A 26,715-nucleotide genomic window follows, 5' to 3' on the forward strand; every position below is an offset into this window, starting at 1 on the left:
CACTGTTAGAGAATAAAATTCTGTTGTTTGACACGAACAAGTTTTTTTTGTCAGTTCATCCATAAAATGGGCATACTACCCTAACCACAGTCTTATTTCCAAAGTGGAAAATGCAATGACTATGGTATCTAGTAACATGCAGACATTTAAAATGGCACACGTTTATTGAGAGCTTTTCAGTTTGTTAGATCAGAAAAACCAAGGCTCGGAGAAATTTAGTCATTTGCCCAGAGCCACACAGCCAGCAAGTGAACGCCAGGTTACAATTCAAACCGACTACCGAGGTATTCATTTAAGCTGCATGCTAGACTACTCAGAAAAAGAAGAAAAAAAAAGCAAAGTAACACACTCTAATAACTTTAGCAGTCGGGCACAATGGCTCACGGCTGTAATTCCAGGACTTTGGGAGGCCGGGGCAGGTGGATAGTTTTAGCCCAAGATTTCGAGACCAACCTAGGCAACATAGCGGGACTTCGTCTCTAAAAAAAGAAACAAAAAACCCCCACAAACTTTAGCTATTCTAATATAGTATCTAGTAACATGTAGACATTGCATTTTCCACTTCAGGAAATAAGAGAATAGCTATTTAGCTATTCTAATGTTAGTTCAGACAACAGGATTAACCGCCTCTTGATAACCGCAACAGTCAAATCTCTACTACGGTATCCTGTCAGCCATCGCGAAAGGCCTTCGTCTCGGTCATAGCAGAGGAGCTACAGGGTTAATGACGTCACTTTCAAGAGCCGCCGCCACCTCCTCGGTTCGACGGATCCCTTCAAAGGCCAAAACCCGTGTGTAATTCGGCCCTCGCGTTTCTGGATGATGTATAACAGGAGCGGACCAATAGAAACTCGAATATACGTGCTTCCTGGTAAGCCCCACCCCTTGGCCCTAGCTCCGAGGCGGAAGCCGGAAAAAAAGCAGCCCAGAGGGCGGAGCAAGGAGAGGAAGCGGAAGCGGTGGTCGGGGATCCGCTGCCGGAGCTAGCGTGGGCCCCACGTGTTCGGTGAGTGTAGTGGACTCAATGGCTCTCCAGGGAGGCGTTCACACCCTGCTGAGCGCGGGACAGGAGGGTCTCTCGGGGTGTCACCCACTAGACAGTCTTCTGTGGCCTTTTTCTGGGCTAGTTTGGGGATTGACGGGAGACTGGCGAAGAGGGCGGGGCTGCGACCCCTATTCCTCCCATGCTGCCCTGGGTACTGGTTAGACAGAACTAGCTTCAGTCTGAAATCCTGGCCTGTGCTAGTTCGAGCAGCCTTATTGTCCTATGTTTGACAGTCATCCACTGCAGTGATGGTGCTGAGCTTACAGACAATGTACAGTTGCGGGCTAGAAGCGCTGGGAAGGAGACAAACTTGGTGCTGAGCTGGAAGATAGGGGAGTCTGAAGAAGTGATCTTTAAGCGGAGATCTTATGCATGGGTGGGAGGCAGCCCTGAGATCTGGAGACTCAGGGACTGCTTCAGTCAGAGGCAACAACGGGCTAAGTCCCTCAGGCGGGAGCTAGGAGGACAGTGGTCAAGATACAGTTTGAGGAACAGAGTGGGACGAAGTTCTAAGTACGGAAGGTGTTAAAAAAAAAAATGTATGCACATTTTAAGAAAGGAAAAAAATTATTAATATTGTATTTTTAAATATATACCGATAACAAAGATGAATACAAGTCACGTTTGACTTATGCAATTGCAAGAGCTATTCAAAGTGGTTACCATCAGCGTCCAGACACTTCTGATTACGGCGAACATCTCTTAACATCTTTTTAAATGTGTATACACATTCTTTTTGTCACCGTCCGGTATAGGGCCTTGAAGACCGTGGTGGGGATTTTTGTTTTTCTTTTCCATACTCTGGGAAAACATTCCCATGTTTAGAAAACGTTGAAGGCTTATACATAAGGGAGACACATAATAGACCCTGGTTCTCTTTAGAAAATTTGTTTGATTTAGAAGCTCAGTAAGGAGGTTAATGATGATTTGCTTTAGGGTGGTGGTTGTGTAGTTAGAGGATGGAGTATTAGAGGTATTTTTAAGAAGGATTTAAGAGAACTTACTGATGGGTTGCATGTGATGGACAAGGGAGAGGAAAATGTTAAGGATAATTCTTTGATTTCTTACTTGAGCAGTGGAGTAGATGATGTGCCATTAGCCGAGATGCAGAAAAATAGGGCAGGGAAAAGTAGATAGGATGTTGTTTGGGGACGATTTGCAGTGAAAATAATAGAGAATTACGTTTTGAACTTTAAGAGTAAGGTCCCTGTTAGATACATAATTAGAGTGTCAGGAAAGCAGTTAGATATACAGATCTGGAGCCTAAGAAGAAGTTTATAATGGAGAAGTAATTTGGTAGTACTCAGCATGGAAAACCAGGAGGTTGAATGAGACCATCAGGGGGATGTTCACTAGGATGAAGACTTGAGGAAAGCCAACGTTTAGAGGTTGGATATTGCACATTTACTGTTTTCTTTTCTTTTTTTTGAGTTGGAATCTCATTCTGTCACCCAGGCTGGAGTACAGTGGCACACTCACAGCCACCACAGCCTTGACTCGCTTCCTAGTAACTGGAACTACAGACATGCTACCATGCCCAGCTAATTTTTTTTTTTTTTATTGTAGAGATGAGATCTCGCCAAGTTGCCCAGGCTCAGGCAATCCTCTCGCCTTGACCTCCCAGAGTGCTGGGATTACAAATTTGAACCACTGCGCCTGACCACATTTCCTGTTTTCATAGTGTCATGCTAAACTTGCTGAGGGGAGTAAGGAAGGATCAATTCCATGTCTCCCTCACCTTTAGGAATCGCTCATATTTTTCTTCTTAGGCAGAATTATGCTCTCAGCTACTGGCTCCTTAACATTTTGTGTATACTTCTAACACATACATTGTGTTTTAATCTTCTCCTCACCTGTCTCTGTAAGACCACACTCTTGACTTTTTTTTCCATATATTCTCAGCTCAATAGCTTTCTGGCACAGGGTTTTGTAGGTATTCAATACATTTCTGTAGGAGAGAGATGGAACCATCCTTGAATAACTTTAACGTAAAGTCCAGAGTGTTAAATTTTAAGAAGGCCATGAAAATGTGCCAGTGGCATAAAAAGAATTGTTTGAGAAAGAGGGGAAGACATATGGGGGAGAAATTAAACAAAATGTTATGTAAGCTGGATTTAAAGATGTGTAGGAATTCTGTCGGTAGAGAGAATGGCTTTAAAGTTTAGAGCCTGAAGATTAGTAAGGAAGTAAGATTGTCTCCTGTGAGGTTTGAGTGAGTTGATTAGGAACAAATTTTGAATGTTTGTGAATGTTGATCTGAGTTTCCACTTTTTCCTATAGACAGTGGGAAAGCTTTGAAGATATTTGAGCATGGAAAGATATGAAATAGGTGTGTTAGTGGAATGATAATTAGCATACAGTGAATCACAGCAAACTGAATCTAAAGGCAAAACAGCCTGAGCAAGAGCTAATAAAAGCCTGAATGGGTATTAGAGAGATGGGAAAATGAGAGTCCAATTCTGAGAGATACTGTGAAATGTGATGAATGGTTATAAATGTACAAGGTCTCCAAGGAAAATGCATTTTGTTAAGTGAAAGAAGCAAAACCCAAAAGGTTACATGTTGTATTGTTCCATTTATATGACATTCTGGAAAAGGAAAAACAGGTCAGTGGCAGCCAGGGAAGCTGGGAGAGGGTGATTACAAAAGGGCTGCACAGGGCACTTTTTGGAGTAATGGAACTTTTCTATAAGATACTGTGGTAGGCCGGGCTCAGTGGCTCAGCCTGTAATCCCGTGCTTTGTGAGTGAATTGCCTGAGCCCGCAGGTTCGAGACCCGCCTGGGCAACTCGGCAAGACCTCATCTCTACAGTAAATCAAAAAAATTAGCCAGGCATGGTAGCGCGCGCCTGTAGTTCCAGCTACTTGGAAGGCTGAAGCGGGAAGGATCACCAGAGCCCAGCAGGTCAAGGCTGCAGTGACCGGGAGCGGCCACTGCACTCCAGTCTGAGCAACAGAATGAAACTCCAACTCAAAAAAAAAGATACTGTGGTAATGGGCACCTGACTACATGCAGATTTAACAACTCAACCAGCATTTCTGAGGCTGAAATGCAGACTGTTCAAATGAACCAAACTGTATTATACACATAGAACTTAACTGAAGTAGTTGAAGAGAAAAGGAACTAACCTAAGTAATTTTGGAAAACAGTATTTTGAATGGAGTGAGGCTTTAGACAAGTAAGAACTGTGCATAAACACTGTGCTGTAATTGGTTAATTTGTTTCTCATGGGGAGACAGATTATCAGTTCTGAAACTACTTTATAGTAGAGTTGAACAAATATCAAAGAAATTGTAGATCATGGAAAGAAAGTTTCTCACTGTCAGAGGCAGAAATTACAAATGAGCAAGAGGGACAACTAGAACAAAACCTGTGGTGCCTGGTTAGAGTTGGAGACTTCTGTATGAACATAATGTCATTTTGTCATTTTAATAGATATAGAAATAAATACAAGCATGCACATATGCATAGGTTACTATACATACATGTATTAGCTATGTCTGCTGAAAGGACATAGAGGCAGGGGCACCTCAGTGACAACAAGCACTCCTAGCACTCAGATCCTTGGTTTTCAAATACAATTCTCAGTAAAAGAACCGGAGTTCCTTGGAGAAGTAACTGGTTTCAGGGCTAGGGCAAGGAAAATACAAGATGAACCCAGAGCAAGTGCCAGGAAATTTTTTAAAAATTAAATTAAATAAATAAAAGAAGGCCCTATGTCAAAATGACACAGAAGCAACCTGGAAAACTTTCACTAGCCAAAACTAGAGTTATTTCAAGCAACAAAATCGCACTGGTGTTGTGTTATAACCCAAAGAATAAAGTAAATATCTGAGATCATACTGATTCAGATAAATAAATAGGTGGAAAAGATGGGACAGAAAAATACAAAATAACAAAGGTAAAAGTAACAAGGGAAATAGAAACCATTCAAACACACCACAAGAATTGCTGCAGGCAAGATCTACTGAAGAATGCAAAAATATGCAGGTAAAACTTTAAGAAGACACAAGATATTTGCAGAGTCTCAAAATATCTTGCCTAAAATGTTTATTAATTGTTGTGGTAGTTTAATATATTCCTGAACTCCAGTATTAAGGGCTTACACCTCTGGTATTATTTCAAAACATTCAAAACCCCAATCTAATCATGAGAAAATGTCAGGCCAACCCCAAATGAGGGCATATTCTACACAATACATAGGAGGCATGATGGGTATATCCTGGAACAGAAAGAGGACGTTAGTGGAAAAACTAGTAAAATCCAAATAAACCCTGTAGCTTAGTTGTACTATTATATACTATTATGATGTATATATTATATACTATTATAATGTATGTCAACATTAGGTGAGGTTAGGCAAAGGATATACGGGAACTCTATAACTTTTCAACTCTACTTTAAAACTAAAAGTATTTTAAAATAAAAAATATAAAAGAAAACATGTAAATGAATGGATGTTTTAAAAACTAAATGCTCAGAAGAGTTAAAAGATGAAGGTATGGTTATTATGGCTATAGTGGACAAAGTAACCCTACAATACTGAATGCCCTTAGGAGTAGTTCAGGGGCTAGAATCATTAGTAAAGTCTAGGTTAGAACAGCATTTTCCCTGCTATTCCCTTGAGATGTTCCTGGAAAAAGTGGTTCAACTAGGATTGATAAATCCAGTATAAAAGCCTTTCCTTACAGGCTGATCATTGTCATTTAATTTACTGTTTCCCCAAATACATTTTATCTCAGAACGCTTATTTTCTCTTATGCCTTGTGAAAATCCTGATAAGTTAGTTCTTGAATGGAAAATTCTAATCTAGAGGTAATCTGACATCTACTTTTTAGGGTGAACTTTAGAAATGAATTGATCATACAACTTTGGAAGGTGGATAAGGTGGAGCTCAGTGACTTTTCCTCTTAAGCTATCCTGCTTCTTCCAGGGTGCTTGGATAGGTGAGGGGTTATCTCTTGTATGTCCTGTGCACATTGGCATCTCAGTACTCTAGAAGTGGCCTGTCAGGCACATTCCTTAAATGAAATATTAAATATTTAAACATAATCTTATTTTGGAGTTCACTGCAAATTATTTGACTGCCTCTAAAATAATCACAAATTAAACATTTTATAATACTCTTTGTTTTAGCTAGATTGGGTCTTGTAGTGATCTTTCAGATAATCCATTAAATTTGAATTTGTGGAAAGTGCAATCTATTGTTTGTTCCTGGCTTTTTTGGATAGAGACTAACAAATCAAATGGTGATATTGTCAGTTACTCTTACCAAATCTTCCCAGGTAACAAAATGCAAACACTGATGTTTACTCCTAATGTCAATAATGGTCTATTTTTAACCAGTACTATTGCTGAAGTATTGCACATGCTAGCCGAGGTTGTGCATGTCTTAGTCTTTGTATTGATAGCGTGTTTGTTTTCAGTTTTAAAATCTTCAAGGCAGGAATTTTGTAATTGCTCAACCTGTGCGGTTGCCCATGCGATACCCAGGTGATTTATACTACATCTTTGAACTCAAGGCCTAGATATAGTGATGACTACTTAATGACTTGTTTGATGAGGAGCAATTCAGTGATTCCTTTGGTTTGGGTTTTTGTTTTCCAGAGTTGCTGTGATGGAAGTCAAAGGGAAAAAACAATTCACAGGGAAGAGTACAAAGGCATCCCAAGAAAAAAACAGATTTCGTAAAAGCAATGGTAAGTTAGCCATAACGAATGGTGCTTCTTGTGTGGTTGTTTGGCCATTATAGTGGAGGGGGGCAGTGAAGGCTGGAGGGCATGTAGCAGATTTCAGTCTGTATTCATGGGCTAAAATAGGACTAAAACAGTAGGAAGAAGTAGGTGTTATTGTGTATGAGTTAGCATGTTCCTTATGACATTTAGACATTTTAAAAATTGCCAGAGCAATTAAAAAATGCTTTACTCATGAACAATCCCTTGTCCCAGCCATTGCTGCTCTTGCCTCATTTTATTTATACTAATCCACCGTATATTTTTATTTTAATGTTTAATAAATCAGGGCTGGTTAATACATACAACTGATAAACTGAATATTCTTAGGCTCAGGGGTTACATTGGTGATGTCTTCATTATTCCATGAGGTGTCAGTATTGCAAAATAGAAAAGCCAGGGACTACACAAATGACTGAATGTCTCCTTAAGGTATAGCCAGTGCTGTTTTCATCTCATTTGTTAGATATGTTAGATATCGGATTTGCAAGCTTTGTTGACCAAAGAAGGTTTTTATCAAATAATTGTATTTCAGGCTTTAAAAATGTGTTTTCTTAAAACTAGCAATTTTGAAGTTTGACATTTTAAATTTGTATGAACTTCCTAAAGTTCAAAAATGTTCATTTTGAGCTGGGCGCAGTGGCTCACACCTGTAATCCCAGCACTTTGGGAGGCTGAGACAAGAGGATTGCCTGAGCCCAGGGGTTTGAGACCAGTCTGAGCAACATGGCGAGACCTTATCTCTATGATAAAGTTAAAAAAAAAAAAAAAAAAATTAGCTGGGTGTAGTGGCGTGCACCTGTAGTTCCAGCTACTTGGAAGGCTGAAGTGGAAAGATCTTCTGAGCCCAGCAGGTTGAGGCTTCAGTGGCCATGAGCACGCCACTCCCCTTCAGTCTAGGTGACAGAGTGAGACTCCAATTCAAAAAAAAAAAAATGTTTATTTTGTTCTTAGACATTTTATTCTTAGACTTCTGTGATGGTATTGAACATTGAAAATTTTGTGTTAAAACTAATGATGTGAAATCATTTAAAGCAGAATACAAAGGTATATAAATAATATCTCATTTCTACCATATGCTTAAAACTAGAGAAATATGCCAAACTGACAATATTGGTTATCACTAGTGGTAGAATCATGGATAGTGTTTATTATACATTTCTCTACTTTCTAGACTTTGTATCATTAACCTGTATTATAGTTTTATAATCAAGAAATAGTTTTTTTAATTTAGTGTTGATTGTGTAAATCCTCCTCCATTTAAAAGGCTATGTTAGCCAGGCACAGTGGCCCATGCTTGTCATCCCATCTGCTCAAGAGGCAGAGGTGAGAGGATCACGGGAGGCCAGGGGTTTGAGGCTGCAGTGAGTTTGATTGTGTCTGTGAATAGCCATAGCACTCCAGCCTGGGCAACATACGGAGACCTAGGTTTTTTGTTTGCTTGTTTTTTCTTTTGAAAAAAAAGGTATGCGCCTATAGTCCCAGCTACTTGGGAAACTGGGATGGAGGATCACTTGAGCTCAGGCATTCAAGGCTATAGTAAACTATGATTATACTACCTCAGGGAGATTCTATCTCTTAAAAAAAGGCGGGGTGCTAAATGTTGCATATTTGAGAGTGAGGCAATGTATGTCTCACTAAAGAATGTAATTTTCTGTAGCAAACACAATCCAGTGGATAAAAGAGGTTTAGGTCCAGAATCATTGAACGTATAATTATTTCTTATTGTCACTAGATTCTGGTTCTTCAAAGACAGTTCCAAAAAAAGTTGCTAAGGAAGGTGGATCTAAAGTCACATCTAAGAACTTTGAGAAAAGTGTCACAAAACCTGGGAAAAAAGGTGTGAAGCAGTTCAGGAATAAGCAACAAGGGGACAAAGCACCGAAGAACAAATTCCAGCAGGCAAATAAATTCAACAAGAAGAGAAAATTCCAGACAGATGGTAAAAGTGATGGTAAGTACTGATTCTCTCCATAGTGTTAGCAGAGGCTTTGCCCTGCCTGAGCTGTACCAACCATTATGCACAGGGATTCGGGTGGTATGTCAGCAACCTCTCATTCTTGTTCCTTGGCAGGCCACATTTTGGGGCAAAAGGGAAAGGTATGTGGGCTTAAACAAAAACAAAACATCTTTTCTAGTCAAAATTTTCTTCTGGTGCTTAAAGTTCCCTATTTCTCAGATCCTTTCTGAATTACTTTAGCCATGGAGTTAAGCTAAATTTTAATGGCTTCCACAAAATATTTCTTTCTGTAGGCTAAAATTAATTTATTGATTCATTCATTCATTCAACCAGATATTTAATGCATTGTGCCAGGACATAGGGGGAAAAAAATCAACACTCAATAAGGATATATGCCCCAACCAATCATTGAATCTGGCCTTAAGAACCAATCTGTCCCAGCTAAGTGTCAGTCTAGGTTAAGGATGCTTTGGTGAAGAAGAGACTTATAGACGCTGCCCTAAGAGAGCTTAGGCTATTCTAATATAATAACCCATCAGATGGCTCAGATATAGTCACAGTTCCAGAGAAAGTATACACATGACAGATTTGATTGTAATTGATTCAGGGCAAGTTGTTCACTGATTGGAAATGTTGACAGGGCTCCTATTTGTCTATTGACGCAAACTGCTAATCTTTCATCATTATATTTAGTGGATCCTTTCTAACTCAAGTCTCTGTTTTCTGATGTGTAACATGCCCTGTTGTGCATTACCCTGTACTAGTCTCAAACAAGCAGTTTCCAGGCTATATGTACTATTGTGTGTTTATCGTGAGAATTTCTCCAGGGACTTTCATTCTCTTTCTTCAACTCAGCATACGCTAACACTACTCCTTTGTGGCCAACTGAGACCACTGCCGTTGGGCCTTCTCAGTGTTGCTCCCTAGTCCTAGTACTTACTCTATTCTTTGCCTAAAGGCTGCTCACTAGAAGGACAACAGCCTTAAGACAGAGAGTTGAAGAGAGAGAGAAAAAAAGGGAAAATTTCATTGTTTCTCATGAGGCCTACAGGATCCTTTCATGCTCTGGGTTTGAATCCTGACTCTACTACTGCTATTGTGTGGCCTTGGACAGCAGTTAAGCAAAAACTTAACTTGGTGCATCTGTTTCCACAGCATGGAAAAGGTGATAATATTAGTACCTACCTCCTAGGGTTGTTTTAAGAATTAAATGACTTAATACACAGCAGCACTCAGAACAGTAACTTTTTGAAATTGTTTTTTCTGTTTTACTTTGGACTAATTTTGTTTCCATTGAAAATTGATTATGCCAAAGTTCAATTATCTTAATCCTCTAATGTAGAATTTCATTTTACAATTTAAAAACTTAAAAATTTTTAGTTGCTTTAATAATTCTTTTAATCTTTTCTTTTAATAGGTATGCTATTAAAAATCAACACAGAGCTGTTGAATGAATGATTGATTTTAACCAAATTTAAAATGTACAAACTGCTTAGAAAGTAAAATAAAATATATGTTTATAGGGAATTATATTTTCTCCTTTCTAGCTTCCACAATGAGTATTGATCCTGACTAGTGATCACCCTTTGTTCCTAATTTGTGTGTGTTTACGGTACTCAGAATGTTAAATGTAACCAAAAGTAATTTCTGTAATCAGAATCAACAGCCAAGAGACCTAAATGGGATGACTTCAAAAAGAAAAAGAAAGAACTGAAGCAAAGCAGACAACTCAGTGATAAAACCAACTATGACATTGTTGTTCGGGCGAAGCAGGTTTGGGAGATTTTAAGAAGGTAATGGTCCTGACTGATGTTTGTTAGTCCCTTTGAGACAGTGGAGAAGGAATAATATACTTTGTACATAGTGAGATGTCCTAAAGTAAATGACGACATAGCATTTGGATTATTGAGGGAGTACTCCTACCTAACACGCCAGTAGACGCATCGGTTCTTGGATGTGTGCCCACTGCAGAAGTTTGTAGGATCATTAGGATGGCATCAGATATGCCTATGGAAATGTATGAGGTTAAAACAGATTTGACATTCTTCCTGAGAAAAGGCTGAGAAAATGAAGGACAATTTCTTATCAGCTAGGTTTTGAAATACTTAAGTATTTGATGTCTTGGATTTGTTTTATTATTATTTTTTTTACTTCTGAAGTTCTAGCTGTTAAGATTTGGATTGATTCATAAAATTACACCTTGTGAGATGAGTTACTGCCTTTGAGAAAATTACTTTTGTCTGGCTGCTCTGGAATAGTAATTTTAATGTCAGGTTTGCTGCCTTGGAAAGGAAAATCATACTGAACTTAGTGAAAATATGCTGGTATGGTTTTTTTAGTTTCGTGTGTTTTATTTTACAAGTTATTTTACTTCTTTACTTAAACTGTGTTTCCGTTCTCTTCTCATGTGCAGAAAAGACTGTGACAAAGAGAAAAGAGTAAAGTTAATGAATGACTTGCAGAAGTTGATTCAAGGGAAAATTAAAACTGTAAGTAGGGCATACGCATCATTGCAACTGTAAACATTTGAAATTATCTCACTCTCAGGGAAGGGTAGTTGACCATTTGTGGCAGGTGAATGTGTCTTTGTTCCGAGTGTGTTTGGCCAAAAATTTCAAATATCTTTTATAATACTGACTAAATAAAAATTTAATAATGAGCAACTCATTTCTGGGGAGTTGTGAAAAAAGACTACCAGTTAACTGTGTCATTTTTTTAGTAATTTACTTCAAATAAATCAGTATTCTCTGAATGTTATCTTGAGAAATTTATTAGTTTAATAGTATTTGTTTAAATGTCTTGCTCTAAACAGCGTATAATTTAGTGTGTTCTCAGTTGCTGACTTTTTGGTATTTGTGATGCAAACATTACTTTTCTTTTCCTCCTTGTTTTTGTAAACATCATGCAAAGATCTTTAACTAAAATATAGTGGATTTAAGAATATTAGCTTCAGTTGTTGCTGCTTAAGCCTGTTTTGTAATAAATTTCCAGTGACCCTTCCATATTTGAGTAAATACATAGTGGCTATTCCTTGTAAGACAATAGATTCCCACAGATCTACAGTCCCTGGAGGGGGCAGCCTTTGCCAAACCAGATGCATAGGTCTCATCAGATGCTGTATTACAGTTTGAAGGAGTGTCTTGAAATAGCAAGTCCTCTCAACTGCTTCTTATAAATTTAGCAAGATCTTTTTATGATAGAACTGCCCACCAGCTCTAGCAGTGGTCTTTAGTGTATAAATTTTTATCTTATCTTTAGTGTATAAATTTTTCATAGATTTTTTTTTTTTTCTTGACTGCCCTTAGGTTACTGCTGCATGACCATGGGCTTGGGAGTTCACATCCTGTTTCTGCTGTTTAAATTATTTGTGCTTTTGGACAATAACAGTAACTTATTTATCACTTATTTATTTTATGCTAGGAATTGTCTTAACTAGGGCATATGTTTCTTATTTATCTTATGTCATCTTCCCTACTGCATATTTTTGATCTAGGGCACAGAGAAGTTAAGTTTCTTCCTCAGGGTCACAAAGTTGCAAGTTCCTTCTCATAACCTTATCTCCTCTGTAAAATGGGAATATAACACATTCTTACAGCTGCTTTGAGATGTAAATGAGAAAAATACATTTAAAGCATGTGTATTGGTTATATAGTAGGCGCTCAATATATGTACAAAAACAGCCTTATTTTTTTAAAAGATTTATCAAAGTTGTCTTAAAATCTCCCTTAAAAAAATTCTTCAGAAATCCATAACTTTGATAAAGGTGTGTCCCCACCTTCTGATTTGTTGGAATTAAAAAATTTTAAAGACAAGAGTGAGCAACAAATAAGTACTTTTGAAGTAGACTGGTATTGTTGCATAATAAAAATAATGCTGCATTACTGATGGTTTGTGGATATTGCTCTAAAAAATTAATTAATTGGTCCTTCCAGTAGTTGTGAGGGGGAATGGGTTGGAAAATCAGATTTGAAATACAACAACTCTTCTAGAATACAACTGAATATATGTGCAGGGATTATAATGAAATGTGAGAAATGGGTGATCAACTTATAATTGCCAATGTGTATGGATATAGTTATATTTATTTGTGTAGTAAAACTTTTAGATTGATTATCTATTTCTTTTTTTGCCAAAGCCAGACATTCTTAGATCACCTATGTAAAAAAAATTAAGGAGTAATGTACTTTTTAAATTGACATGTTTACCTTTTTAGGGAAGGTAACCTTCAAAGAAGTGAGTATAATCTGTATAATTATTAGGTGGTTTTGTTTGGTTGTAATTATAATAGGAATCTTGCAAAAATGATTCAATCTATTCCTGTCTCAATGTCATTATTGATTATAGCTAGCAAATATGATAGGCAGCAAAACCAAAGAATGATATTCTGTCCAATTAAAACAAGTATTTCTGCTCCCACATCATCTAGGTTTGATTTTATCCATGAAGACTCTACTTTGTTTCTAACAGGGAATTCTAAGAGAGGCCACAGTGAAACAAAAGTAATGAACATAACTCTTAGAAGAGAATTAGTCTAAAGTCTCAAACTTTTTCCTACAGATTGCGTTTGCACATGATTCTACTCGTGTGATCCAGTGTTACATTCAGTATGGAAATGAAGAACAGAGAAAACAGGCTTTTGAAGAATTGCGAGGTATTTGTTACATATTGAAGATTAACTATCATTTTAATAAGTCACTTATTTTCTCTTGAAATACCCAAGATCGTCCTAGAAGATAATTCTTGTCGAGGTGTGTCTTCTGCAAGACCTTTTATGTTTCTATCTGTTGCCTGGGACAAATGGAGAATTCTTTGTTTCCAGGATTGTGCATGTATTTAGTTCTTTCCTTTGTTCCTATAAAATTGAAATGAGGGTATCAAGTCATTATATAATGTATTTTATTTTTTAGGTGATTTGGTTGAGTTAAGTAAAGCCAAATATTCCAGAAATATTGTTAAGAAATTTCTCATGTATGGGTAAGTTGCTTTATTTATAAAATTCATTTTTTCCCCTTTTAAATTTTGAAGACAGATTCCAGCTGTGCTCAGCAGTTAAAAAATCTATGGTCATAGTAATAGCCCTTGTCAGATGTTTGTGATGTTTCTAGGAAGTATCATCTTTAAAACAATTATTGAAATCAGTAAATGCCCTTCACCATTCTTAAGGGCATATTTTTCTATTTTGAAGCTCTGAAGAAGAGAAATAGAATAATTGTAACAAGTTACCAGTGTTTAGAGAGTGGAAGATTGGGAGGGGCAGGTAAGTAGACTGAGGTAGGGTTCGTGGGTTAGAAAATGTCAAAATGAGAGAATTTCTTAAATTAGGTTGAACTGGTACTTGTCTTAACTAATTTTATTTCTTTTTTATTTCTTTTTTTTGAGTTGGGATCTCACTTTGTTTCTCAGGCTAGAGTGCAGTTGCCTGATTATAGCTCACGGAAGCCTCAATCTCCTGGGCTGGAATATACTTTTTAAACTGACATATTTCCCTTTTAGGGAAGGTAACTTTCAAAGAAGTGTATGTTCTGAGTAGCTGAGCTTGCAGGAGTGCCACCATGCCCGGCTAATTTTTTAAACATTTATTCTAGAGACAAGATCTTGCTATGTTGCCCAGGACAGTCTTGAGCTCCTGGGCACCAGCCATCCTCCCACTTTGGCCCAAAGTGCTGGGACTAAGGCATGAGCCACCATTTTCAGTCACCAGTCTTCTTTTAACATAAAAATTGTGAAATTGACCAGTCATTTTGATTATGGAATAACGTGCCAGAATATGATAACCAGTAACAAAAAAGCATAATGTGCAGTTGACAGAATTTCCCAAAACAACATATTCCTGGCTATAATTATCAGCTACTTGATTATATTTTACGGTACAGTAAAATAGTTGTGAAAGTAGTTGAGATTAAGTCCTGTCTTTAAAAAGATTCTTAGAATATGATTTCCTGTTTCCTTGCATCTTTGACTTTTACCTTCTCTTTTCTACTGTGCTACCTTTTTCCATGCTAACAGTTTAATAGGAACTGACATTTATTGGGCACTTACTGTGTGTTGATCACAGTTCTCGGAGCATTTTAGTTCATTTAGTCCTCACAGCAACCTTATTTCTGTTTTATGAATGAAGAGGCTGAAGCACAGAGATTAAATAATTTGCTCAGGGTCTTCCAGCTGATAAGCAGAGCCAAGTTCAACCTAGACAGGTTGGCTACTGCTGTCACTTAAAATTTGGAGTAGAAATGCAAGGCAGTTTGGTTTTTCTACTCACAAGCATTTCCCTGTGGGAGGCGTATATGCACATATGTTAATGAGTTGATCTCAGAAGTCAATCTTGTTTAGTGTCACCTACCTTTCTCTTTCCATCATTTAATTCTCCATGATTGTTCTGGGTTTAGAAGTAAACCACAGATTGCTGAGATAATCAGAAGTTTTAAAGGCCACGTGAAGAAGATGCTGCGGCATTCGGAAGCCTCTGCCATTGTGGAATATGCATATAATGACAAAGCCATTTTGGAGCAGAGGAACATGCTGACAGAAGAGCTCTACGGAAACACATTTCATCTTTTCAAGGTGATGTTTCCAGAAAAATTTTTGTAGTATTTTTACTTTTTCTACATGCTTTTTCTTAATTTCCAGTGCCTTGTTTTCCAATATTTTACAATCTAAGTATTTTTATTTTGGGTGGTCCTTTAAGGGTTCATCTTATACCTTTTATTCTCAGGTTATTATATCTCTACTGTAGTGAACAAGTGATATACTTCTCTTTCTCCTAGGGCATTGGCTTTAAATCCCCTTCAAGTCAGGCGACTTTTGTTCCTCCCTTCTGAGTACGCTGTGTGTCATGCTATTCTATTTCTACAGTCTACCTGACTGAGGTAGAAGACTTCTAACAGTTACTGAAGTTTTATAACCACCCCCTAGCCAGCTCAAGTGCATTAGGCTCTCTGTTGCTCTCTTTTCTTGTGCTGCTTCATGTGTGTGTATTGCCCTTCTCCAGAGATGAAAGGGAGTGGAGAGACCCACCCTTGGATGGAGTACAGGGATTGAATCCTGAGATCGGCCAGTAATGGGACTAGGACAGTTACAAGATCTATTTTAAACTTGGGACATAAATGCACCCATTTATCTGAAAGGATTTCAACCGATTCCTGAGAGGCCTCCATAAGTCAGGCTCAGTTCCTTGGTTGAACTTGTTGCTCTACTTCTTTTTTTAACAGTTCACTATAGAAATATCCAACTAGCCAGGCTCGGTGTCTCAGCCTGTAATCCCGTGCTTTGGGAGGCTGAGGTGAGTGGATTGCCTGAGCCCGCAGGTTCGAGACCCGCTTGGGCAACTTGGCGAGACCTCATCTCTACAATAAATAAAAAAATTAGCCAGGCATGGTAGCGTGCGCCTGTAGTTCCAGCTACTTGGAAGGCTGAGGCAGAAGGATCGCCGGAGCCCAGCAGGTCGAGGCTGCGGTGGCCGGGAGTGTGCCGCTGCACTCCAGTCTGGGCGACGGAGTGAGACTCCAACTCAAAAAAAAAAAAGAAATATCCAACTAATTACAGGATACATGGTGGCAAGAATTTTGAACTATTCGATCTTATGATTGTATGAGCTAGGTACTTGGCAAAGATCCTGTTGACTGGTTGACTTGGTTGGCATACAGCCTGGCTCTTTAGATACAATAGTAAATGTACAGACTGAGAATCAGAGAATTGGGAATTACTTTGTAAATGTATTTGTAGTAGGGCTTTCATTATATAAATATGGAAAATCTTGGATTTGTTTAAGCTTATTTAAAATGACTATAATTGCTTTTCTCTGTTCTGAAGAAATTGAATTAAATTTATAGGGGTTTGATCTTTCTTTTGTTGCAGTCAGCAGATCACCCAACTCTGGACAAAGTATTAGAGGTACAGCCAGAAAAATTAGAGCTTATTATGGATGAAATGAAACAGATTTTAACTCCAATGGCCCAAAAGTAAGAGAGATGTTTTTGTTTTTTCTTAACAAATGGCATTTGAAGGAGGAAAGGTTTACATGTCTTTTGCCCAGAAAATATGGATATTTCCTGCTTATAGTTTACTCTGTCCTAAATAAGAGTATAAAAATTTTGGTTTGAAACCATTCTTGCTACAGAAGATTTCTTTTTTAAATATTATATCCTATAAGATGATAAGATACAGTAATGGTTTATACACTATTTTAAGCAATGAAACATTCTTTCCCCAAATAAGATGTTATGTGGAAGCCATGTATACTAAATAGTTTCACAAATATAATCTGTTACTCATATAGGATTGTAGAATTTAAAAGCCTGTGCATGTGTCCTTCTTGGCATCTATACCATAGTGGAGTGGTTGAGCATAGCTTCCAAGACTAGACTGCCAGGGTGTGACTCCTAGTTCCCCTACAATCTCCATTACTAACTGTGTAAATTTGGGGCAACTTAACTTTTGTATGCCTCAGTTTCCCTGCCTATCAAATTGGGATAATAATAGTATAGACTTTGTAGGTTTTTATGAAGATTAAATGGGTTGATATTTTCAAAGTACTCAGAACAGTGCTTTGCCCATAAAGGCAGCATTTGTTTTTGCTATCTGCTTGGATATTCTTTGTGGACTTTAGGTCTTTGATGTCTGGCCATCAGCCTCCACTGTACACCTTGACTCACCAAGTGTCATTCTAAGGGGCTTGGATTAAATAAGTGTTGGAATTGTTGACACTGTTTTGATCCACCAAGTTTTAATTTTACTAAAATTATTTTATGAAATGGATGCCTTGTGAAGGCCGCCTGACAGAAAGAAAACAGCTATTAAAAAAAAAAGGCCCACAGGTGGATTTCTAATTATGTTTAGTGCTGGGAAAAAAATATAGATGTCCTTGTTTAAGAAGGTGGAGCATGTACTGAATGATTATTTCATGTTTGCTGATTAGATACTAGCAATTTGTACTTGGTTGTAGACGGCACTAAATTTTGCAATCTAAATATTTTTTAAAGTCTTAAGATTTGTAAGATTACCTATCTCTGTTTGACTTAGTATCAGATCTGATGTGTTTTTTTGTGTTTTTTTGTTTTCTGTCTTTCAGGGAAGCTGTGATTAAGCACTCATTGGTGCATAAAGTATTCTTGGACTTTTTTACTTATGCACCCCTCAAACTCAGATCAGTAAGTTCTTGGTCTTTTGTTTTTAAACCAAAACATGGTGGAGGAGCAGAACAGAAATTTGAAATATTTCTTTGATGTACGTTGTCTCTTGGAAATTTTATAGAGTTCCTTATTTAGAAAAGACAGTCCACTAAACTTTCTTTGAACAAGTCTGCTGATTTCATTTAGATTTTTTCCAGAAAACAGTAGAATTGACCTCAGTTGTACTAATTTCATTGAATTTTTATATTTTAATTATAATCCAGAGTATCCTCTAGCTAATCCAATCTGCAGATTAACTAATACATGGAGGAATATTCATCATTGGGTAGTTTTAAATTCAACTGTGCCAATACAAAAAAAAATTATGTTGTCTTTAAAAGGTTAGGGCAGGATACTTATGTAAAGCTAAATGGACCATGAAAACCTGTGCTTTATATGATAGAAGAAAGAACAGAGAGTGAAGGTAAATTGCACTGCCCGTCAAATCAGTGATGGGAATACAAATGAGAATACATTGCTTAGTTCCCTGAACTTTGCTTGCCTCATCATACAGTGAGCTCATTGTCCATTTGTCCTCATTTTCTAATCACAAGGGAAAACTAAAATAATGAGACTAATTTCTTTTAACAAATACACCAGATTATACATTCATTGAAGTTTCGACCCTTACAAAATTGGCATACAAAATTATTTCCCAAGAGTAGCCACCCACCTATGCTTACAGTTCAGTGACCATAGCAGCATCGTCTTGGGTATTTCTCTTTCCTGCAGAACACAGTATCCCACAGTTCTGGATTTACTGAAGCAGGACTGTATGTTCAGAACTGACACAGTGATCGTTTGAATATGTTCAATGCTAGAGTGTATCTTTAGTGTTGAATGTTTTAATAACAGCAAAAAAATCATTTGGAACTTAGTATGAATGTAAAGTAATGAGACAAATTATCTTTTCTGGCACTGTGGGTATTTTCAAAAGAGAGACTTTAAAAAAACCTTTGGGAATAATGGAAACATAATTGGAATATTTGTATAACTCTCCATCTGGATAGCTTTGAAGAGATTCAAAGTTCAGGTATGTTAGTTGGAAGCTGTGTTTTTAAGATTCATCTTGGAAAGGGATTGTAAGATACTTGAGGGTGAAATCACTTCTTCCTTTTTGGTGAAATTAGGCTCCTGTCCTTCAGTTGGCTTTGTATTTATTTAATATAAATTTTTTAAATTGGGAATAGACTAAAATGGGATCCTACCATTGTTAGGTGCCAGAACTCATTTACATCCTGTGTACTTACACTTTGAAAATATAAGTATTAGCCAGGTGTGGTGGTATGCGCTTATAGTTCCGGCTACTTGGAAAACTGAGGTGGAAGGATCGCCTGAGCCCAGCAGGTCGAGGCTGCAGTGGCCATGAACATGCCGCTGCACTCTAGCCTGGGTGATGGAGTGAGATTCTGATTCAAAAGAAAAGAGACTATAAATAAGAAATTGAAACATTGGGGAAAAAAGATGAATAAATTAAACTAAACTGCCTTGTAAGAAATTAAATGATTTTTTTTTACTACAGAGTCATTTATAGGTAAGGGCTTATTCTAAATATGAATACAGAAATTAATTTGTTATAGGGAAATGTTATTTAATTGTGTTTGTGGTAAGGAATTAATATAATTTCTGGAGATAATCCAATGATAAACCAAAAAAGAAACTTTTTTAATCAAAATGATTATTTTGGTTGTGTCTTTTAGGGAAGCGCATTTTATTTACTTTATCTAGCTGTTCTGTTTAAAATTTTCTTCTTATCACACCCCCTCTAGACTTTCTTGGAAAGTCATTTAGAATATATTATACATATTATGTATATAGTAGCCTGTGAGTTTTTTTAACTAGACATCAGTGAAAGTCGGGTATTGTGATTAACAGAAATTGCCTGCCAGCAGTATTTACTGCTCTTGATGGAAAAGAACATTTCTAGAAAGAGTTTGTGTGTCTGTCTGAAATTGTATGCAAAGTTAAAAATTAAATTGTATTCTACTTGCGCTCTCTTCCTTTCCCACTCTGTGCATAACCGCCCCCTGTAGACAGATAAAACCACAGAAAGAAAGAAAATAAAGCAGAGCCCTGATAGCATTTGTTTCCTAGGAAATGATTGAAGCCATCCGTGAAGCTGTGATATACCTGGCACATACACACGATGGTTCCAGAGTGGCTATGCACTGTCTGTGGCACGGCACACCCAAGGTAAATGTGACAGCACTTGTGAGTAAACTCTGCCATTCAGAGCTGTGCCTTATCTGCAGGCTTGACTTGCCTGTCCTTAAACTTTTCACCCACTTTGGTCTTTGCCCTATTATGCATAAACAACACTATCTTCTCAAAGTTGTGCCTCAGGGCCTCACAGGAATGAGCCATCTTCTATAGGCCTCATGTTCTTTGCTTTAGTGGAAATCTGAAGGTTTCATTAGAGGATGGAAAGAGGTCAAGCATGTAAACTCATACATATTGTCTGGGTTATTGTATGTTAAGCTTTAGTTTATAGAGATTTTGGGACCTGTCAGGCTCTTTCATCCCTCATTTTATTGGAGGAGGGGAAGAAAGAAGAAATAAGGAACAAGTGGTCGCATGCTTATGCTCCTGCAGGTGTTCTGTACTCAGAGGAGAAAGGTAAAGATACGTATTAATCACTGAAGTGTAACAGAAGTAAGCATCATTTCCTTGATCAGCATAATTCTGCCTTCAAAAGATAGTTATAGCCGGACTCCGTGGCTCAGCCTGTAATCCCGTGCCTTTGGGAGGCTGAGGTGAGTGGATTGCCTGAGCCTGTGGGTTTGAGACCCACCTGGGCAGCGAGACCTCATCTCTACAATAAATAAATTTAAAAAAAAACCAGCCGGGTGTGGTAGCGCATGCCTGTAATTCCGGCTACTTGGAAGGCTGAGGTGGAAGGATCGCCGGAGCCCAGCAGGTCGAGGCTGTGGTGGCCGGGAGTGGCCACTGAACTCCAGTCTGGGTGACAGAGTGAGACTCCAACTCAAAAAAAAAAAAAAAAAAGATAGTTATACTTTCTCTCTATATATATATCTACTATTTTTAAATTTAATTTCATTCAACAAATATCTATGAATACTAACTATATGCTAGACTATGTCAGTGGATTGTCGCCTACAGGTCTAAGATTATAATAGCTCTGATAAGCTTTTTAATTATGAAATACCCTTAATTTATAACTCACAGTTTATTGAGGCAATTTTTCCTTTTTAAGGACAGAAAAGTGATTGTGAAAACAATGAAGACTTACGTTGAAAAGGTGGCTAACGTAAGTATAACACAACTACATATTTAATTATTTTTAATAGTAAAATGAATTCCTATCTATTATAGAAAATTTGGAAAATAAGGAAAAAAAATTACCAAGAAGAAAATTATTTATTTTATTGTAATCTTTTTGTATGCATATGCATGTATTTTCATATATTATTCACACAAAATGGGAATCATACCACATGTATTTTTCTTTTTTAATTTAACATTATATTGTGACAATTCTTCATTTTTATGAGATATTTTGACATTTACTCGTTTCTTTAATTAATTTGTCCAGTAATGTCAATTAAACATGAGGATTATTACCTGCTTAAGGCATATACATATTTGAGTCTCTGGGTAAATAATGCCAGATTACACTTAAGAAAGCTTGACACCACTTTTTGCCACCAAAACCTTAACAGGAATTAAAATTTATCTTTTTTTAATGGAATAAATTTGCAGTGTGGTCATGGAGAATTCAAATTGTTAAATTTTGTAGTTCTTTGAAATCTTTTGGCAATACAGTAATAGCTCTTCTAATGAAATTAATGGGCACAGAAGTTTTTTCTGGGGGATTAATTGCCTCAAAAATAGAGTTTGTATGTATTTAGATAGTAGTTTTCCATAGTATTGCTATAGAATACTATAATTAGAATATATATAGTAGTAAATATAATTTTAATTTTTGAGTTATAATTTATATATTATATTTGACAGATATCTTAACTCATCACTAAATTTCTAATTTGTAGGTCAACTAAAATTATTTAATGGTCAACTAGTTTGTCCTCTGTGAATCCCAAGGGAACTACTAGTGTCTAGTGGACACTCATTACAGAAAATGCTAATTAAAATTATTTGGGTTGATTGTATACCTGTTGTCTTCTGTAGGAGACAGAAGAGTTGATATAAAACCATTCAGAAGACAGCTAACTTTCCTGTATCAGAGTGAAATATGGGATTCTCTTATGAATTGTTTCAGAGTATGAGATTATTTTATAATTCATATTTCATCATTAAGTAAATTTTTATTCATGACATTTTAATTTGAATTCTTTAAATTAGAAATGTATAAAAATAGAATATTAATAGAAAATTCTAAAAGGTATTAATAGTAAAACATTTTAAAGTAATAAATTGTTTTAATTTTACAGTTTGGTTATGTCAGGTAATTCAACAGTTGAGATCCTAATCCCAGCATGGCACTGTGATGATAACAGAAATTAGCAATACAATATTTTCTTTAATCTGTAAAAGTTACTTCTAAAGTGAGAGATAATCTAACATAGCCTATGAGCTTGATCCATGGATTATTTAGAAGTGTTTAGTTTTCTAATATTGGGAATTTCTTGATATACTCTATACTATTTTGGTTCTTTTAAATTTATTGAGACTTGTTTTATAAGCTAACATATGGTCTGCCTTCGCATCTTGAAAAGAATGCATTGTAGAGTTGTTTGGTATGGTATTCTATCAATGTCACTTAAATCAACAGTGTTTTTACTGATTTATTTATCGTTTAGTTCTACCAGTTGCTGAAAGAAACATGTTAAAATGTCTAGCTTGTGAAACTGTCTCATTTAGATTCAGTTCTGTACCGGCATCTGTTATATTCATCCAGAGATATTTTGTACTTGGTCATGATTGTGTATGGCTTGAGAAAACTGAAACCAGTGGTTTTGTACTATGCACATTGTTCTGTATTTTGTTTCCTTCACCTAATTTATATTAGAGCTAATTTTATTTCAACATGTATACATCTATCTGCCTTATTCTTCTTAATGACTTCATAATATTTCACTGTAGGACTGTACCATTATTCATTTAACCAGTCCCTACTGTTGGATAATTTGGTAGTTTCTAGATTTTTAAAAGCACAATAGTACTCCAGTGAACATCCTCATACATAAGTCTTTTTACTTTCCTGGAAGCACGTCTTTAAGATAAATCCTTAGAACTAGCATTGCTGGATCGGGTCATACATACATTTTAAATTGTTACAGATGTTGTCAGTTGTCTCCAAAGAAGTTGAGTCACTTTACATTCTTACCACTGACATTAAAGTGTGCCTGATCTTCCCCAAACCTTTGATAAATTAGTCTATTGTCAGATTTTCACCAGTGCCTATAGGATAGGTGGAAATTGGTGTTTCATATATTTAAAGCCATTTGTACTTCTTTTTTTTAACTGACTCTTCATTTTTATCAATATTTAGTTGATTGTTGGTCTTTATATAGTAAGAAGATTAGTCCTTTCTTTGTTCTTCAGTTTGTCTTTTTGGCCTTAACAATTATCCATTTCCTCATTGTTTCTATTTGAAATTGTATTACCTGTCATAGTCATTAGACCTGGTTCTGAATGAATGTGGGCTATTATCAAAAGTCAAATTCCCATTAAAATAAAATTTTTAAAAATTATCGTCATCCAGGATACTAAAAAAAAAATGTCACTAACTCTGAAAACAGGTTTTCGTTTTCTTTTTATTTTTAACATAAAGTAGGGATTCTTTAAATGTTTGGAACAATATCACCATCGTGACAATAATTATGTTATTTTATAAGGTGACTACTGTAAAAACCACAGCGTGTATTTGTATGATCTCATGCTGCTATACTTTTTTAAAGCAATGTTTTTTATCTCATTCTCACATTAAGTATGTCATGATACTCTTCTAGGTTTTTTTTATTATTATTATTTATATTCTAGTTATGCAGAATTATTTTAAAGAAATTGGACAGTATACAAAAAAAAGTGGAAAATCGTTTGTAATCCTTTAACCCTGAGGTGACTTGCAGTGTTTTGCCTTCCAGGATTTTCAGTATGCATGTATTGTGTGTGTGTGTGTGTGTGTGTGTGTGTGTGTGTGTGTGTGTGTGTGTGTGTGTGTGTGTATAAATCTATATCTGAGTGTATATATTTTCATTTTTATGATTGGAATATTTTACATATGTATATATAAATACACATACCTATATAGAAAGATAGATTTTTTTTTCACTTAATCATATCACTTGAACTTTCTTGCTTAATTTTCAAGTAGCTATTTATTAACAGGATACCTATTCAGACAGGTTTTATGTCCTGGTTAGTCTTGGGCTATTTGATAATAAAGAATGTGTTTTCTGTTCCTTCTTTTTTTTAAATCAACCTTACCTCTAGAATATAATTAACAAGCTTCTGATAAGAGGAGAAGTTCATTTGAATAATTTTTATTCATCTTGTTTATATTATGTTGGATAAGTGGTCAGTGATGGTAACTTAGAGTAAGAGGGAAAGTCTATGCATTTTTTGTTAACCTTTATGGCTTCCAATTGCAGGGCCAATACTCTCATTTGGTTTTACTGGCGGCATTTGACTGTATTGATGATACTAAGCTTGTGAAGCAGATAATCATATCAGTAAGTAATTCTAATGGTCTTGCATTTAAATTACATTAATATACCAGTTGTGGTTATATAGGTTTGATTTACACATGCATGTGTAAAGACTTTCAACTGTGCTTTCTACGAATATTGTCTGTTACTTTTTAGTTATCTCAATTCTCATTTTGGAGGTTTGCTTTATTTTTGTATAAATGAACAGTATTGACATTCATACTGTTTTAAATATTTCAAAGTGGTTAAATTAGCACTTAACATTTTTATTTTGGATTAGGATAACATGGCTTCTTAGACTATATGCACTTCTAAAATATGAAAAATTAGCAAAGTAATATTTAGATATGATCAGAAGTTAGCTTACATAGTCATTCCTAAGTTATTCTCGAACTCATACATGAGCAGAGGATATTCATGACCTTTTAACTGTCCCTATGAAGAAAACCTCTGCACAATTACCCAGTTTATCGGTACATCTGTGCTGAGTTGAACTGATAGAGAGGAAAAACTCAAAACTTACTCATTTGTGATGCTTCTTTAGAGCTTTTGTAGAGTCAGATTAAAAGTCATTGCCAAAATTAGCATACTAGCCTCCTTTTCACATTTCAGCAATTGCTTCTAGCCCAGTATGATAACCAGAAAGTGGTAATTCTCGAATGCAGTTTATTCCTAAACTTGCCTTCAGAAAAACTGAGCTGTCCTCTTGGAAAAGCTATTCTAAAGTAAACATTGCATCCTAAACTATTTCTATTTCCTTCATCCTTCAGTGATGGCTTGTTTTACTGATTCTGTGATTCTCTTTTCTCATCCCTTCCTTTCTCTTTAATGTTTAAGCAGTGTTGGGTGTATGGTGGAGAAAGGAAAGTACAACATTGGAAGCTTTGACCAAACTTGGAAATGTTTTGAAAACCACATAAGCTGTACAGACGTAGGTTATTCATATGAAAATCACATAAACCTTCCTGTTTGATACATATAGATGGGGCCCTTAGAGAAATCTTAGTGAAATGGTACTTTCACACCCCATTGGCAGGTAGGAAACATAGGAATGATTCAGAAAGATAATATACATTTAAGGTGATAGTGCTGTGGCCTTTCTGGACCAGTAGAGCTGGGGAAAAGAGAAAAAGTTGTATCAACTAGTGGAGGAGAAGATTGTTTTCTTAGATGCTAGCTGTAGGTCCCAGTGTGTGTGAATTTCTCATGCCCTTGCTGTCATTTTCCAACTTTATCCTTGACTACTTTAAGGTTGTGGTGACTTTCTTTGAGATAGGATTGTGGGAAGAAACAAGTTGGCAAGACTTTCTTGTCACAAACTGAGTGTTTTGACATGTTTCTTGTGACTTTATTACCCTTTTGACTCCAATCAATAATGATTGTTTTTAATTCCTGTGACAGAGATGTGAGGCCATAGAATTGGCTAATGAATAAAGTTGTTTCACAAAAATGGAAACAGGCTGGGATATTGAAAGTTTGCTTTTGTTAAATATTTTCACGATGACTAAAATTTGCATAACTTCCAAATGCATTTCAAGAAAAATTAGACTTCCTTCAGAATTTGCCGGAATTGTCTTTTAGATTAATTCTTTTTCCAAAGATTTATCCTACTTAAAGTTGCTGTGGAAACAGTTTAAATTCCTTATGCTTATCAGTTTGATTCCCACACTTTTTAGCCCACATTCCTAATGACTTTTATAAGGGTAGCTTTCCCTGATTTGCTGATCTCTTGCCTCTGAAAAATACCCAACAGGTTCTGTGTATCATTAAACTATGTAGCTAGTGATAAAATTCTGGAATGCTAATTGCTCTTGCATTTTTCCCACCCATCCACTGCAAAACCTGTTGCAGTATGCAGTGCTTTGAAAAATAACCGAGAAAGCTCAGTGTTGCTAAACATTCTGTTTATAGCACCCAGGCGTTCCAAAATGTCAGGCTGAAATCACAGCCTGGTCAACTGAGCCCTTTGCCTTTCAAAATGGGCACAAACTCTTTCTCACCGCCTTTCCTTTCCAAAATAAGCATACTTAGAAAATTTGATTCAGTTTAGCTTGAAATCATTGGTATGATGCAGCTAGTTTAACTGCTATGCTCCTTGGCAGGGAAATAAGTACACTAACCAGTTGCTGTTTCAGGGTGGATAAATATTGATGCATGTTTTGAAATGTATTATCTTTA

At 36.3% G+C, this 26,715-nt stretch overlaps 1 protein-coding gene across 1 annotated transcript in view; it reads left to right on the forward strand.

Moving 5' to 3' along the window:
- Positions 1-917: 917 nt before the first annotated feature.
- Positions 918-26,715, forward strand: part of PUM3 (pumilio RNA binding family member 3) — a 41,971-nt gene continuing 16,173 nt past the window's right edge. The window contains exons 1-13 of the mRNA XM_021718070.1: positions 918-1,006; positions 6,654-6,745; positions 8,514-8,732; positions 10,396-10,531; positions 11,152-11,227; positions 13,296-13,389; positions 13,646-13,712; positions 15,125-15,299; positions 16,593-16,696; positions 17,806-17,884; positions 20,000-20,098; positions 21,120-21,173; positions 24,481-24,561. Coding sequence (XP_021573745.1) covers positions 6,664-6,745; positions 8,514-8,732; positions 10,396-10,531; positions 11,152-11,227; positions 13,296-13,389; positions 13,646-13,712; positions 15,125-15,299; positions 16,593-16,696; positions 17,806-17,884; positions 20,000-20,098; positions 21,120-21,173; positions 24,481-24,561 — 1,266 coding nt within the window. The 5' untranslated portion in view covers positions 918-1,006; positions 6,654-6,663. The remainder of the gene's footprint in view (positions 1,007-6,653; positions 6,746-8,513; positions 8,733-10,395; positions 10,532-11,151; positions 11,228-13,295; positions 13,390-13,645; positions 13,713-15,124; positions 15,300-16,592; positions 16,697-17,805; positions 17,885-19,999; positions 20,099-21,119; positions 21,174-24,480; positions 24,562-26,715) is intronic.

Source organism: Carlito syrichta, unplaced genomic scaffold, assembly GCF_000164805.1.
Source record: "Carlito syrichta isolate Samal-C Ts95f unplaced genomic scaffold, Tarsius_syrichta-2.0.1 Scaffold311787, whole genome shotgun sequence".
NCBI lineage: Eukaryota > Metazoa > Chordata > Mammalia > Primates > Tarsiidae > Carlito > Carlito syrichta.